This window comes from Oncorhynchus kisutch, linkage group LG29 (genome assembly GCF_002021735.2).
Source record: "Oncorhynchus kisutch isolate 150728-3 linkage group LG29, Okis_V2, whole genome shotgun sequence".
Lineage (NCBI taxonomy): Eukaryota > Metazoa > Chordata > Actinopteri > Salmoniformes > Salmonidae > Oncorhynchus > Oncorhynchus kisutch.
Window position 1 is genome coordinate 12,236,851 of NC_034202.2, and position 17,885 is coordinate 12,254,735.

The window sequence follows — 17,885 nt, forward strand, 5'->3', positions numbered from 1 at the left end:
TCATTTTGGAGGATACCTGCAACCCGTATGTATTTGATGTAGCTGTTCGATAGTTTATACTTCACAGTGTGTCCAAAAGTCTAATTGTCTATGTTATTATTCAAAATATTAGAATGGCTTCACATTAGCTGTAACGGGGGAAAAAAACAATGTATCCTATTGAATATGAAAACAATATTTATCTCTTCTTGTCTCAAAACGTTTTTAAATCTCCCGCTTTAACGCCCCTTCTCAAAATTGGCAGATTTTGTTGGTAAGGGAATCTATGTTTACAATGTTAGGTCTACTCCTGAGTGCAGATTGAAGCCACGGTTTGAAGCAGAAACTTCAGCTCACGGAGAGAGGGCGTAAAACCTTCGCAAAACTTTCCTCTATTCCACAGCCAATGGCAAGGCCCGATCTATAAATCTAGCCCTCTGATTTGCTTTCCTGTCTTGTTCCTAGCCTGACTGACAGCCTGCAGGAAATCTTTTTTCCTCCGTCTTTAGTTCCAAGGGCTGCAGTGAGATTGAGAGGGGGCAACACTTCTGATCAGAGGCTCAACAGCGCAGGGCAGTTTCTTCAGAGGAGCGAAGAGGAAGAGTGCGCGAGAGAGGGTGCCCCATCCTTCACACAAACTGGAGGAATCCACACTCCAACACTAATGGCTGTTTGAGAAAATAATAATTTCCCCCCTCTCTCTTTCTCTGGGACTTTTGGCTACTAGTTCTCCACTAATCAGAAATTGTCACAAGTATTTTTTCAGTTGCTCTTGAAAAATTAATCCGCCTTTGCCGTGGACGTCCCTGGCGACCATGGATACCCATATAAGATGGAAAGTAAAACGGAGGATAAAGGACGCGCAAATCACTTTAGCAATAATTCTACTTTTTGTCACATCGCAAGCCAGTTCAGGTAAGATCCCTTTCGGACACCGCAGCCTAATTTTTTTTGCAGGCTATTGCTGCTTAGCACTTTTTGTCCCGTCGTCTGTTTTAGACAGTAAAATGTTCTCATGTGCAGCAAGTCCCTATCATACCCTTGTGTCCCGGTAGCAGCAGCATTTGTACGCCTCTCTAAAAACGTGCTTTAGTTGTCTGGTTTCTGGAATGTGATCCACATTATTGGTGTCATAAACTGAAATGACCGGGGGCCCGGTCAAGGATTTTAAATGGCACTGGTGCTTGTTCGCATACTTTGTCCTGCATAGTTCTCTCCAGTTTGTTGTCAAAGTTTATAGATTTGTTAAGACCCGATGCATTGAGGACTTGCAGCGCCAAACGAGAACTCATTTTCCATGAATTTGTGCCAAAAGTTTTCTCTCTCATCCATTCAGATGATTTTCGCTGCCTCCGGCGATGGATTTGTGCATTCTGAAAGATGGGGTCATCTATAGACATCTATAGTGCTACTTCTGATGCACATATTTTTGCATACATTATTAGTGTCTTTAAAACTTTATTGTGTTGGGCGCACATAGGCTACACGTTGCCATGGGGTTTGTAGGCCTAATTTATAGATATATAGAGTATACCTTTTATTCCCTGCCTAGTGTTGAGTTGATCAACCTGGAAACAATGCCCCGTATCACTTTTTATGGCACGATATCATCTTTCTTTTTTTAGGCCTACTTAATTGCATTTTATGTAGCATAACTGGAAAAAACATTATGCAGTTTTTGTGGATTTGATATCAAAAAGATAGTAATTGCCTTAGTTTTCGTATATGGCAACATTTTGGCTTAAGTTGGTATTTTAAACTTGATGACAAGGATATCCAACATTCCCACATGAAACAGTAAGTCAAAGGGGTATTTATTTAATGAGAAACAGAATGGAGCTCAGCTCTCGTGAGAGGGCGTGCCCGTCCATCGTCTGAAGTAGCAGGGTGGAGCCTATGGATGCGCTTGGACTTTTCTGACATACCTCATAACCGCTATAACAGTGCAATGTCTCTGTGAAATCTTCAAGGTTATTTAAAAAAAATATATATACATAAATATATATATATCCCATAAATATTTGTCTGACAATCCTCCAGCATTCCAGCTGTCTGTTTTATGTGCCCTGTGATGACAAAACAAGGTTATTTATGATCACTTGTAACCCACATTTTTTTTGAAAACAGTGTGCCTGTGAACCTATATGGTTTTGCAATCATGCTGTTTTACGCTGCTTTTCAACACCCTTATTAGAATGTCAAATCACTGTTGGAAATTAATTGTATGAGTTAGGAATGAATGGGATTCATGATATCCTTATTGGTTCCGGTTTTTGGGTTCGTCAATGGTTATTTGGACATTTGCTTATCAGGATTAGGCAAAGGCGATGCTTAAACCGCTTCACTTTGAGTGATTTGTAAGGGGGGCTCTGGCTGAGAGTTTTCCTTATGCGAGGGAGGAGACTTCTTTTTTTTGCCCGGACCTCTCAATTTCTAACAGGTATGAATACAGAAGTTAATCACGCAGCTGACCAAATTACGCAAGATTTGACTTCTGGGCTAACAGAGATTGCATGTAGCTAGGTGAAGGAGGGGGGTCCGAGCCATGGACAGGAGCAGTGGGGTGGGAGTATGAGTCAGGCCAAGGCCTAGTGGCCTGGCCTACATATATTCTCAGCTCACTGGACTGCCTGGCATGGTAGGTGGCCTCAGACTGAATGGTGCTACAGTGGAGCTCTCAGTCAGTCAACCAGCTGGGTCAACCAGCAAGCCAGTCAGTCAGCCAGTCAAAAGGCTGTTAGATAAACAGATAGCCTGGTCTGTTCTCTCCACATACCTCAAAGGACGAGGCAGAAACCCCCCCACATCTGAGCTGAAGATGCGGCGAGCTGGAGTGGATTCAATTAAATTCCCTATTTGACTGGAATTTGATAACCTAATTTGATTTCCAGTCAACCTAAGTTGCATGGACGTGCACAGACATGTCAGAGTGGTGTGCTAATGATGGAAACAAATTCATATTCATGTGAATTATCAATGCAGACTGATAGTTGATTATTGCCTTTTGGGTTACACAAGGGGTTGGCCTTGAACTTTTTCCCTGTAAAAGAAATGGCCAGGTCTCTCTCTCGAAAAAGAGGTCTTCTGTTTTCAAATCAACCTGGTAAATTAATGGTAAAAAAAATCCAGGGGCTGTGGTCTTGTCATTGGTTATATGTCATTGACCGAACCATACCCAGTTCCTAGCAATTAATTATATATACACTAAATGACTGACAGGAGGCGCTGTTTTGAAGCTACCACACCTCCATTATTCTAGAAACCATTTAGGAAACTATATAAATGCATTTACTCATGTCTACATTTGTTTTTGCCAGGTTTATTCTATTCCAGACACCTTAATGCATACCTTTTTTCCTATTAAAGTATAGTTTTTAGAAAGTACTAATTTTACTGTCCCCACTACAACAATAAATACTTAAATACATGTAAATTTGTCCTTGAAACATTAAAAATTATAAACTGTAGAATTCCATTCATTCCAAGGGAGTACTGCTTTTCTGAGGAGTGCCAATATGGCCACTCAATGGCCAAAACATAGCATCGACATTACAAGGTTCATATACATCATTAGTTCCGAGTCATGTCAGAATAGCTCCAGATGACTTGGAGAGTTGGACTGGAGTTTTACTAGGGTTATAGGGCGTTGGACAGAACTCACTATGAAGCTGCTGGCTGCTGGCTTTAATCAACTCTTAAAGACCAACAGAAGAAAACAACCAGAGTTAAATGATTGCCTGTGATGCTGCAACACTTCCTGAAACCAGTACACATGCAAGTATGAGTGAAGTTTTTATAACTCGGTATTGGCTAGCAAGAGCCTTATTTCATTGCTATTGTTGCCAATGTCACCCTAAGCAGTTTTTTATACAAAAATGTAACCAACAATCATGAAAATATTTATTTTACAGGAAATAAGCATAATACATATTCTAGCTAGATTATCAAGAATAACTTTTAAACTGTAATATACATAGTGTGTAACAGCTGTTGAATTCCACCAGATTACCTGATTAACAGGTTACAGTGCAACAAAATACCCCCGTATCAAGATCAGACAGGTCTCGACTAGGTTTGCACATTTTGGGGGATATTCAGAGGTAGAAACTTTCTGTGGGAATTAACCAGAATATATGGGAATTACCGGAAATATATGAAAATTAATACAATTTAAATGTAGTGGCTGTGTCTTGATTGTGGGATTCTGGGATTTTTGCTCACCATTCTTGTGATCATTTTACCCCACGGGGTGAGATGTTTTTTTGCATTTTTGCATATATTTGCCATATCATAAGGAGACAGAAACATACAGTGCCTGACAAAAGTTTTCACCCCCCTTGGTGTTTTTCCTATTTTGTTGCATTACTACTTGTAATTTAAATATATTTTTATTTGGATTTCATGTAATGGACATACACAAAATAGTCCAAATTGGTGAAGTGAAATGATTAAAAATAATAATAATAAACGGAAAAGTGTTGCGTACATATGTATTCACCCCCTTTGCAATGAAGTCCCTAAATAAGATCTGGTGCAACCAATTACATTCAGAAGTCACATAGTTAGTAAATAAAGTCCACCTGTGTGCAATCTAAGTGTCACATGATCTGTCACATGATCTCAGTATATATACACCTGTTCTGAAAGGCCCCAGAGTCTGCAACACCACCAAGCAAGCGGCACCACCAAGCAAGCGGCACTATGAAGACCAAGGAGCTCTCCAAACAGGTCAGGGACAAAGTTGTGGAGAAGTACAGATCAGGGTTGGGTTATAAAAATATATACCTGAAACTTTGAACATCCCACAGAGCACCATTAAATCCATTATTAAAAAATTTAAAGAATATGGCACCACAACAAACTTGCCAAAAGAGGGCCTCCCACCAAAACTCACGGACCAGGCAAGGAGGGTATTAATCAGAGAGGCAACAAAGAGACCAAAGATAACCTGAAGGAGCTGCAAAGCTCCACAGCGGAGATTGGAGCATCTGTCCATAGGACCACTTTAAGCCGTACACTCCACAGAGCTGGGCTTTACTTAAGAGTTGCCCAAAAAAATAAGCATATATGTTTCGTGTTCGCCAAAAGGCTTGTGGGAGACTCCCCAAATATATGGAAGAAGGTACTCTGGTCAGATGAGACTAAAATTGATATTTTTGGCCACCAAGGAAAACACTGTGTTTGGCGCAAACCCAACACCTCTCATCACCCCGAGAACATCCTCCTGATGCTGCCACCACCATGCTATGGGGATATTTTTCATTGTCATGGACTGAGAAACGAATTGAAGGAATGATGGATGCCGCTAAATACAGGGAAATTCTTGAGAGAAACCTGTTTCAGTCTTCCAGAGATTTGAGACTGGGACGGAGATTCACCTTCCAATGACCATAAGTATACTGCTAAAGCAACACCCGTTTGGTTTAAGGGGAAACATTTAAATGTCCTGGAATGGCCTAGTCGAAGCCCAGACCTCAATCCAATTGAGAATCTGTGGCATGACAGAACCCATCCAACTTGAAGGAGCTAGAGCAGTTTTGCTTTGAAGATGGGCAAAAGTCCCAGTGGCTAGATGTGCCTAAAGAGAAAATACCCGAAGAGACTTGCAGCTGTAATTGCTGCAAAAGGTGGCTGTAGAAAGTATTGACTTTGGGGGGTGAATATTTATGCACGCTCAAGTTTTCTGTTTTTTTGTCTTATTTCTTTTTTGTTTCACAATAAAACATATTTTGCATCTTTAAAGTGGTAGGCATTTTGTGTAAATCAAATGATACAACCCCCCCCCCCAAATCAATTTGAATTCAAGGTTGTAAGACAACAAAATAGGAAAAATGGCAAGGGGGTGAATACTTTCACAAGCCACTGTAAACCTTTTACCTTATCATAAGTAGACATAATTGCATATGATTACATCCTTCCAATAGAAAAATTTTGATTTAGTAACAAATTAAACTTTAATTAAATGAGTTGACTCTTCACATGGGATGATTTCCATGAACAACAAAAGAAAGGGAATATTGAATGATCCCCAATGATCCATTGCATCTCCCAAAAACGTTTTCAACAGAAACTAAAGCTTTAGGTGTCTCCCTTCCAGGGTTCCATGTCTTCTCCTAGGACCTCGTCAATGTCCACCTCTTGAAAATCAGACTCAGGCCTCATCTTCACTGTCACTTTCCAACCCTGTTGAGGATAGCTCGTTGTCAGGCTCAAAAAGCCTCACATTTGCCCAGATGGCCACCAATTTTGAACCCTTTTTGGTTTAGACTGTTGCGCGATTTGGTGTGTGTGTTCCCAAACAAGGACCAGTTGCACTCTGAGGCGGCTGATGTTGGGGGGATTTGGAGGATGATGGAGGCAACAGGGGAAAGAGCCTCAGATCCACAAAGTCCCTTCCACCAGTTGGCTGATCAGATATGTTGGCACGACTGACATATTGCATTTCCATTCCAAAGCACTTGCTTGGAAGTGTACTTCGCCAGTCTGCCAAGAACCTTGCCCTCATCCAGGCCAAGTTGGCGAGACACGGTAGTGATGACACAATAGGCCTTGTTGATCTCTGCACCAGACATGATGCTTTTGCCAACCTTTATTGGGGTCCGCTGCGTCATGTATGGGCTTCAGGCAGAAGTTTTCACGCTTTTTGATGTATTTCAGAACTGCAGTTTTCTCTGCTTGAAGCAACAGTGCAGCAGTACGGATTTCTTCTCCAGGAGACTGTCAAACATGAAGACAACACCACCCTAATGGGTGTTGCTGGGCATCTTCAATGTGGTGCTCTTATTCTTCTTACTTTGCTTGGTGAGGTAGATTGCTAATATAACTTGATGACCCTTCACATACCTAACCATTTCCTTGGCTCTCTTGTAGAGTGTATCCATTGTTTTCAGTGCCATGATGTCCTTGAGAAGCAGATTCAATGCATGAGCAGCACAGCCAATGGGTGTGATGTGAGGGTAGGACCAAGCAGCCTTCATGTTTGCAGCATTGTCTGTCACCAGTGCAAATACCTTCTGTGGTCCAAGGTCATTGTTGACTGCCTTCAGCTCATCTGCAATGTAGAGACCGATGTGTCTGTTGTCCCATGTGTCTGTGCTCTTGTAGAATACTGGTTGAGGGGTGTAGATGATGTAGTTAATTATTCCTTGCCAACTAACATTTCGACCACCCATCAGAGATGATTACAATACAGTCTGCTTTCTCTAGGATTTGCTTTGACTGTCACTTGAACTCTGTTGAACTCTGCATCCAGCAAATTAGTAGATAAAACATGTCTGGTTGGAAGGGTGTATGCTGGGTGAAGAACATTCAGAAATCTCTTCCAATACACATTGCCTGTGAGAATCGGAGGTGAACCAGTTGCATACACAGCTTGAGCAAGACCTTCATCAGCATTTCTCTGACTACGTTCCTCTATTGAGTCAAAAAAACTTCTGATTCCAGGAGGACCATGAGCTGTTGCTATTGATAAGGTGTCTGATTCATCATTTTCACCTCGAATTGAAGTAGAGGGACTTTTGTCAGAGGTTGCTTGTTGTGAGCGCTCAGGGAACTTTATGTAATTGGCCAGATGATACTGCATCTTTGTTGCATTCTTCACATCTGATTTGGCACGGTATTTGCAAACGTACACAGCTTTTCCTTCTACATTAGCTGCAGTGAAATGTCTCCACACATCAGATAGTGCCCGTGGCGTTTTCCTGTAAAGATTTGTAAAAACAAATTGGAAGGAAAAAGTTGTAGCATAAATAAAATCGAATTACCTTTATTTACAGAACAAAATACATCAATTCGTAGTCAAGAGCTCTGGAAAAGGTAATGTAGTGTTGACGTGTAAACGGAAATGCATCAACTCTGGTGTCGCTCAAGCAGTCAAATAGAGTAACGTTTCAATCCTTAGTAATGCCAAGGTGTGGAGTCTTCCAGGCCAGTTTCATCTTCAAACATCCTTTTCTCTTTCTCAGCTTCTGGTCATCAGCTGTCAGATATAAAACACAGTGTTAGTAGTGTGTTAGGCAACTCTGTTCTTGGAAAGCAACTCAGTGTGTAGGTTCTTTCCAGCACTGCAGTAGCACACTTGCTTCAGCTAATCATAGACCAGACTTAAGACCTGGTTCTTTGAATGTGTGTTAAGTGATGGGCTGTAGCAAAAGCCTGCACACAGTAACTCTCCAGGACCAGAGTTGGAGAACCTTGGTTTGAACTTACAATATATTGCTGCAGAGTAAGTGTGCATAGGGAATAAAACAATATGGTGGAAAATGCAACAATTGAATGGCCAAAGCCAAGGGGTGCAATACTGTTGACCAACCACAAGATTTTGCTAAATAAACATGAATGTAAAGCAAGGTCAACAGGAGTCAATGAACTAAACATAAAGTCAAACATTAGTTCAATAGCTAGCTAGCTAACTATGTATGAAATAATTTTTGCGAACTCTGTTAGACTGGGCCAAAAGACAGGAGCCCAGTGCCAAATAGGTGGTGTAGAGAAATGTGATTCTCGTTAACTAGCTAGCAACAACCCTAAATTCCTGCTACACACAAACTAGCTAGCTACCTATTCAATATTTTTATTCATCCCTGCTAGTAAGTTGATGTTAGCTAACGTTAGCTACATCTGGAGCTAGCCAAAAGTTAGCTGGCTAGTTAGCTAGCTCTCTTCATTCAGCTCGATAGCAAATAATTGAAATGTACAGCAAACATTAGATGTTCAGACATTAGACCTACTGTACACTCTTAGAAAAAAGGGTTCCAAAATGGTTTTATTTGCGGATGGATAGGCTTCTAAAAATAAACATTTTGATCTGAAGAACCCTTTTTAGAAGACAAGCGTTCTTTGTAAGGCAAAGGGTTCAACCTAGAACCTTTAACACCCTAATAACAATTTTTAGATGGCAAGTAGAATTCTTTGAATGGTAAGAAGGGTTCTACAATGAACCATATATAATATTTCCCAGCCTGCTGTATTCACGGGGTGATTTTCAGAATTGTTTGTTTTACTGTAGTATCTGAGTTTTTGCATGTACATTGATTTGTTGATCAGTTTTATGCTACAGAAAGATAAATAACATACCGTTTTCTAAACTAATCCAATCTGTTAATAGTTGGATTTATTGCACCCGTTACTGACATGATTGTTCCAGTTTAGATGATTGAGGTAGTCTCAGTATATCCTACTTTGGCAGTCATTCTGAATGCAGGTTGCGGGTGATCAACAATTCCACTTGTTGGATAGCCTAACTCTGTCTGGTTTACTTGGAGTGATTACTGTAAACTGTCAGATGTGGTGTGTCCGGATGTATCCAAGGACCTGGATTCAGTGCTGCTATGTATCAGAATCTGACATAAAATCTGACACATTTCTAGCTGATACTTTCGAAACTCCACTATTCAGGTCCGGAACGTTTGATGTCAAGATGAAATGACACTGTAAGACACACATTGATACAGGTCATTTCAGGCAGTGTTAGGGTACATGAGAAAATGGTCAGCTTTGATTTACAACTTGTGAAAGCTGTGTCGTATCAGGGCAGACAAACGTTATAGTTAGCTGGTAACTCAAACTAATGACTCCAGGTTCTCCAGGGGGTTCAGCAGTAAAGAACACATTATCATGACCTAAACCAGATAACCCCTCTATATTCCCAGGGAAGGGCTGACTGCTGACCTGGAAGCACACCCATCTCTTTCAGAGACATCCATCCAGAAAACCTCTGGTTCTGATCAGGCTTACTAATCATCCCCTACTGTAGACTGGTCCCAGATCTGTTTGCACTGTCTTGCCAACTCATGGCCATGGGAGTTGGTAAGACAGCACAAACAGATCTGGGATCAAGCTAGATTTCACCTACACAGTGGAACTACTGCATCATCATCTATCTTCAGATTAGAGGATTCTAGATGTCTGTCTGTGATTGCTCACTACACATGCAACATCGTCTACATGGCAGAATCTAGGCTTATCGGTTTACCACGTCGTTGATTTTTACGTTTTCAACACAGTGTAACAAATTAAAAGAAATGTGTTGAGTAATATCATTCCAATATCAACACAGCTTTGGAGTAGCCCCAAGAAGGCACCATTCTCCACTGAAATTATATAAATGAAACAGTTTTTATTTCAGTTGTGATATGAAACACTTTTTATGATTAGGCATACTGCACAAATTAACATGTTAACACTCACACAAGATAATACTCTTTAAAGATAATAATGTAAAGATTTTATCTGGAAATAATTTGCATATAATTAATAAGGGGTGTGTTGTTTCCTGTGGCTATTGGTTTGTACCATTTACTGGTATTGGCCTTTCTTTTGTTGAGAAATATTTGCATATGTCTTGTTTTCCTTTTCTCTTTCCAAATTGGATCCGGTATATTTTTTTTACACAAGCCTTAGGTCAATACAATCCAGTTTTAATTGTGTGGTGGTTTAATACAACATTTAGTTGTCCTAGAACTCGTAGCAAACAGAAAGTCCCTGGCCCAAACCTCATCAAAGATGGTGACAATGACAAGGAGAGAACAAAACAGAACCGTTCTCACAACTATCAAGACCTACGCTTTCTATAATGAAGTCATTTGAACTGTACAAGGATCAGATATATAATGACACAAATGTATTTCTACTAACGTTAATCCCACGTGTCATCAGAGGTAGCGATTGACCTCAGTTCAATGTTTATAGAGTTTATTTATGACCAGGTTATCTTCTCTTGGCATAAATGAGAGTAAAGAGAGAAAGTCTGGTAATACCTTGAGACCAATAGGACACAGGTGTCCTGTGTAGAACTGGGTAATATGGACAAAATATGGGCGGCAGGGTAGCCTAGTGGTTAGAGCATTGGACTAGTAACCGGAAGGTTGCAAGTTCAAACCCCCAAGGTACAAATCTGTCGTTCTGCCCCTGGACAGGCAGTTAACCCACTGTTCCTAGGACGTCATTGAAAATAAGAATTTGTTCTTAACTGACTTGCCTGGTTAAATAAAGGTATAAAAAAAATAGAATGATACATTTCTAACATTAATGTGCACTGTATTTTAAAATGATCCTTTAAACTACTGTTACTAGGTTGATGGTTGTAGGCATCAATTGTCCAATTAACAATTTCCCATATTAGCAAACCTATTTAATTTCAAACTGCACCTTTCTCTAGTACAGGCTACTTATCGTAATAAACAATAACTGCAGAATGCCTGCGTTAAGTGATTGGCATGGTCGGTGTCGATAATCTTTGGTTTTATCATCCCAGTTCTAGCCCTGTGTGTGGTGGGTGGGGTTAGTTAAAGTTTGAGGATCATGACCTTCAGGTGACCAGCGCTGCCAGATTTGCAGTTTCAGAGCCTGAGGAAAGGAATGTCTGCTTTAGGATCGACCAGTGGTTGAACTACTATTCCTGGTTTTACTTAACTGGGGTGAGTTTTAGAAAAACATTGATATCATCTTTAGCCGTAAGATCCTCGTTCAACCATTGCCTAGTTCTACATTTTTGTGCTTTTGCATTGGCTGCTTAGGACATGAGGGGCACATACTGTAAATAAAGAGAAAGAGGTGCATTTTGGGTACTGTGTCGAACTTGCATGACATGATTAACAGGCACAAAAAAGTCTGGAATGTTTTGCTTTTGGAAAACCATGCCCATTCTCGCTTTGATGACATTTTCAAGAACTAAAAACAAAGAATGTAGAATGTGATTTAAAGGCCCAGTTTTTGATTTTCATGTGTTTGATATATACAGTATTTCCACACTATGTGGTTGGAATAATACTGTGAAATTGTGAAAATAATGATAATGCCCTTTTAGTGTAAGAGCTGTTTGAAAAGACCACCTGAAATGTCTGCCTGTTTTGGTGGGATGGAGTTTTGGCTAATTTTGGTTAATTAGTTAATTGACCAATAAGAAAGAGAGTTCAAACCTCTCTACCAATAACAGCTCGTTTTCAGTTCTCCCCTTCCCACTCAGACCACTCCCAGACAGTCCTAGGAAAATTCTTGCTTTGTTTATTCTTGACCAGTAAGGTACTTAATTGCTTGCTACACAGAAATTATTTGATTTTGAGATAAAAAATGGCTGCATTTGGGCATTTAGTGGTTGAAACATGGGTGATAAATAGCTGACTTACTGACTCCAGCTAGCTGACTCTGTCTTTATCTTCATTTAAAGAACTTTAATTCCTTGAGCTCTATGAGGTCATTTTTATTTGACTCTCTTTGGGAAGTTGTTGCTGTATTAGCCATCTGGCTGCCTTGTTCACTGCTTCCACAAAGTCACCCAGCAGAATCAATGGAACCTTTTCACAAAGCTTCAAACACATTTCAGTGTTTTGGTCTCTTTTTCTAATGGTTTGTTATAATTAATTAAGTAAAGGTTGTTGTCTGCGTCAATAGGAATCATTCCCCTAGGTCTGGAACTGTCAAACTGCTTTATTCATCAAAAATACTGCAATAAAATTCCTTGAATACCTGGGCAAAAATGAAAACGTGGGTGGATCGGGGCCAAAGCCACACACTACTCGATATGTAAATGTTGACTATATTGCTTGTTGTTTTCGGTCTGAAAGGGACTATGGGTAATGGAGTCTTTGTTATCTTATGATTCATGGAGTTTCTCCAATATTTAACGTTTTTATCCATTTGTTCTTGATTAAAAAGTAACGGGAGAGTACTTGTTGTTTCACTGTGTGCTCGTTCAGCATCTGGATCCGATAAGCTCCATTTTGCCTTCTGCTGAACCTAAAAACAAAGGGGGACAAAGACGTTCCAGAAGTTTTTATCCCACTGCTGGTGGAACAAGGCACTATGCAATAAAATACTGTTGAATTTTTCTCAAGAAAAGTTCACCATTTGTACCTCACTGGTTTTAGGCTTTTCACTGGAAATATACCTGCATCACATTAGGTGAGAGGCTTTGGAAACGGTGTGAATTTCATAGCAGCGACGTTTGGAGCAAAGCAAAGCAACCTGGGTCATTAAAAGGTTATTTTTATGTTTTACTATGGGGTTCAAAGGTCAGATACAGCTGGGCTGCATCTGTTTTCTGTCCTCCCGCCCTCCATCCTCCATCCTCTCGGGTTCCACTCGGTTCCTCTCGACCTTCAGTTGGAACGGTTCCTCGACAAAAGGAAGTTTCCCATGATAGGTTTCTATCACATTCCCCCTGATGCCATGCGTGTGTGTTGTATGAAAGGAGACGTCAAGGCTCTTACTAATTGATGCAGTATGTTCATGATCAAGCCTTTCTAATGGCCATGGCCTCTCAACCTGGTGTTGTAATGGGAAAATCCGGGACTGTTCTATTTTGACTGCAATATTTTGAGACACAGACTCCAGACTGACGGCATTTGAGCATTGCAATCAAGTAATAAAAACACAGCCATGAAACCCAAAATGGAGGACATTCCTTTCAATCCCCAAATCCAACCCCCATCATTATTAGCCATTGTTTGTCCCTTCTGAGCAAACGCAGACACACTTCTGCCCAAGCTTTTCAATGACTATATTCTTGTCCCCTGCTATGGGAAATCGTTTTGGGGTCTGCAGTTCTACTGAATCAGATAAGTAGTGGTTGTGTGGAGTGAAAATGGCTGTGTGTGTGTCTATCACCGTGGTGCAGGGGAAAGAATCTGAGTTAGCTGGACTGTAAGCAGTGACCCTGCAATCTCATGAGCCACTTCAGACTGTGCCTGCAGCCATTAGGGTGTGGAACTGAACAGACCGGCCGGTTGAGCAGTTCATGTTTTAGTTTATGACCCCTAGCCTCCAACCAGCTCCATCCAATGCCTGATCAACAGCAAAGACTGACACATTCTTCTTTCTCCTCACTCACATGCCACTTGGCTTTTTATATCTGTGCAGATGATGGAATGAGATGGGTGATCAAATAATATTCCTGGTCAGAAGTTTGACCCTCTCTTTGTCAGATTGAAGGATATCCTTTGTATGACACTCATGTCGTGAAGATTTCAGTGCCGTGTTAGTGACTGTTGGGGACAGTGAAACACTGTTCTCTCAATAGTACATAGACTGCCCCAAAGGACCCTGGGACATCTTATTGGCCATCTTCCCACGATGCATCCGGATGGGCCAGAGTTGTTGAGCCAGGGCAGGGATTTGACAGGAGACTATGGTTGGGCTTGGTCATGATCCTCTATTGAAATAGCGAAAATAGGCTATTATTTTGATTTCATAGAGAAAAGTAGAGTTGCTTCATATATAGTCTGTCTCAGATAATTAAGTCAAGACGCTGTTGGTTTAAGTTGACAACCCATAGCTCCAATAATGGTTGTAGGGATTTTAGTCTTTTCATCAAAAGTGTCTGTTTGTGTTTTCTAAAGACGTTCGACCTTGCCAGTGTAGGGCTGGTAATGATAGTATGCTCTTGCAGTTGGTAGAGTAGTGTCATCGACTATGCCAGTTTTCACTCAACACCACGTTTATACACTGTAAGAACAGAAGTGTTATACCATTTAGCTATTGTCCAGCCAAAATAATTGGGCATTCAGCTCAGCTCTCCAGGACAGCAGTACTGTTCTCCATCAGGGGTTATTATAATGATTGAGCATGGAAAGCAATGCAATGAGTCATCCTTTCCAACCCTAGTCCCCATTCCCAGTCAGCCCTAGCCTCAGTCCTAGCCACAGTCTGGGCATCAGAACTACTGACTGAAGTGTTTTACGGGGTAATAGCATGATTCCCTTCTCTGGTAGCTAGCTCCACTCCAGAAACCTCTGGAGCAGTGGGGGTTTGTGCCGTTTAAGATTAGGGAGGCCCCATTTTTTTTTAGAATCATTGCCTTCCCACTGGGCACAGACATCAGTTCAACGTCTAGTTTTATTTACATTTGGTTGAGTTCTCAAATCACATGAATTCAACGTGAAATCGACAGAAAATTGATTTTAGTTAAAAGTTTTCCACGTTGATTCAACTTCATCACATTTATTTTTGTCAGTTGAAATTGTCCACTTGGTTATTTCTATTACAGTGTATTGGATGACTGTCATTCATATTCCATTCACCCAGCTCAATGTAACATCGATAGGTTTAGGCTACTACATGATACTCAAATGTGATCTATACCCGACAACCTAGCCTACAAATTAACGTGTTAACTTAGGTGCATAGGTCGAGAGACAAATTGGAGAAAATATTTTCTAGAAATATTCTAAAATAAGTTCATATTTTCTAGAAATAGGCATGGAATAATTGATGAGACAACCCATATTCAAGAATAGCTTAGGAAAATTATAATTTTGCACTTTTGCCTGCATTTAGCTGATCTGGGGTGTAATCATTAGTCCAAACAGTTGCAAAACGACAGTTTCTATTGGACAAAATCAGGTCAAAATCAGGTCCAATAGGTCCATCCCCATTTCGTACCGTTTGTTTCCATAATTTTTTAACATTCTGCAACAGAATCGTTGCAGCATACACATTTCACATTCATAGCAGTCACAGAGGCCTACAGCATCATCACTTTGCTTGTTATATAATTCCTTCTCGCATCTACGCGCTCTCCTCCTCCCACCTTTTCCCTTATCTTGTTGACTTCAGTGCAGAACACAACAGCCGTCTGTGACCAGGCGAAAAAACGTATCCAAGCCAAATCTTCAAACCATAACCGCTAACTGCTAACTGCTACATGTTGTCACCATATTAGCCAATGTCATAGTCAACCTAGCTAGCTACTAAAAATAATGCATTAGTAAACCCACAATCTAATCCATGTGTACAATCACACAGTGCAGTGTGCAGCAAGCAGTTAGACAGGTGGGCTCCGGTGGCAATACACACACAAAAAAAGTGGGTTTCTCAAGGATTCTTTGGGAAGAGGATTGTTCAATGTGGAACCATAATGACTCAAAGAACCCTTTGAGATCTTCAATGGTTATTTAGAGTTCACAAAAGTGTTCTTTACTCTTTTAGTAATAATTCAAATGTAGGGGAGGAGGCTCATTAGAATATTTTGGGCATAGTTTGCGCACAGCTCTTTTTGTGCAACCGTGAGTGACAGTGTCATTCCAATTGATCTAATATGTTGTGTTATGCAATGGCTTGTTGCACTTGATTATGGCCAGTGACAGTGTCTTGTGAAAGACTCCGGTATGGCCTTGTGTTACTTGACAATGTTAATAGAACCGTTCTCCATAAATGTTCCTTAAAGAACCATAGAAAATGGGTCTATATAGCCCCAAAAAGGGTTGTAACCATAGCAGAACCATTTTTTGGTGCTATTCAGAACCTTATTTAATGGTGCTTTATAGAACCTTAAAAAATATTAGCACCAAAAAGGGTTCTGCTATGGCTACAAACCAAAGAACCCCTATCTGGTACTATTTAGAAGAAAAAAAATTCAGTGTGTAGCTGTAGCTTATGCTTTCAGTACAAGATTCCTTCTCTGATCCTTTGATTGGATGGACAACATGTCAATTCATGCTGCAAAGAGCTCTGATAGGTTGGAGGACGTCCTCCGGAAGTCATCATAATTACTGTCTAAGTATATGGAAGCATATGGAAGGGGGTAAGAACAATTACCCTCCTAGGTTTTGTATTGAAATCAATGTATCCAGCCTAGAGGAAGATGGAAAATAGCTGTCCGCTGGCCTCACCATTGTGCTACCCTAGAAGGTGCTGTTGAGGCTACTGTAGACCTTTATTGCAAAACAGTATGTTTTTATCTGTTATTTGGTGACGTTAATATATTTAGTATCGTTTTATCTAAAAATGTAAAACTATTTTTATTTATTTTATGCTCTGCAGCCATTTTATTTATTGCTTTATTAGGTCATCAAATGTGCTGGGGGGTTGGGGGATGGTGTTTGGAAAGACCATATGAAAGAGAGACAGAGAGACAGATATAAAGAAACAGCCTCTACTCACTTTGCATCGCTTAGACCCAGGGCAGGGACACATGAACCTTGCTAACAGAGCCGTTATAGGTGGAACAGAACGAGGTTGAACAACACAGAACGTGTGAATCTCACATCACTGGAGAAGTCAGTTGATTAGCGCCTGTAGAACTGAACTAGTTTTCGAAAGAAAGTATGTTCTGTAAACGATGGTTGATTCCCATCCCCGTTTCTGTAAAAAGTCCTGCTAGCGAAGAATAGCAGGCCTGAGGTAGTTCTCAGGCACAGAGCACAGAACACAGACGAGTTACGGCGGACATAGAGTGACCCCAGTTAACACGGACGTCAGTTGTGCTGAGCTATGAGAAGGCTGTACTGCTGTGTTATTATGGCGGGCCCTCCTGCTCTCCTTGTCCTCAGCTCTGCTGCAGAGCCACAGGCCACAGCCACACTCACTTCAGTAATTACTATCGCATAGAGTTGTGGTTGATGGATGGAAGACATTCTCTGTGCTTTTATTCTCTCTTTCTCTCATCCCCTCTGAGAGTGATATAAAAATATTTGTATTTAGTGGATCCCCATTAGCCAAGGCAGCAGTTACTCTTCCTGGGGTCTGGCAAAATTAAGGCAGTTATACATAAAAACATTGCAGTACATTTTTTACAACAGATTTCACAACATATTAAGTGTGTGACCTCTGGCCCCTACTCTATTACCACATATCTACAACACAAAATCCATGTGTACGTGTGTGTATAGTGGCTTATGTTATCGTGTGGGTGCCTATGTTTGTGTTGCTTGAAAGAGTTAGAATGACACTCATTTCCTTTTATCTGCTCTCTCTCTCATTTGTCTTTCACATAAATGTTTTCTAGTTCTGTCAGTAATTCTCTCTATCTCACTCTCGCTCTCTCTTTCTCTCTCTCTCTCTCTCTCTCTTTAAGAGAAAGTGAGGTGAAAGAGGAGTTAGTGTGTTCCTTCTTCACCTGGCAGGTGGGCTCTATGTCTCCTCCCTTAGTGTCAGCCGGTAGTGTCAGGCCAGGGCAGGACAACCAATCC

At 40.7% G+C, this 17,885-nt stretch overlaps 1 protein-coding gene across 2 annotated transcripts in view; it reads left to right on the top strand.

Annotated features, from left to right (window-relative positions):
* Nucleotides 1–491: 491 nt before the first annotated feature.
* The window catches only part of LOC109873567 (collagen alpha-1(XI) chain), a 127,866-nt gene continuing 110,472 nt past the window's right edge, over nt 492–17,885 (top strand). For both annotated transcript variants that reach the window (XM_031809600.1, XM_031809601.1), the window contains exon 1: nt 492–894. In XM_031809600.1, coding sequence (XP_031665460.1) covers nt 795–894 — 100 coding nt within the window. In that variant the 5' untranslated portion in view covers nt 492–794. The remainder of the gene's footprint in view (nt 895–17,885) is intronic.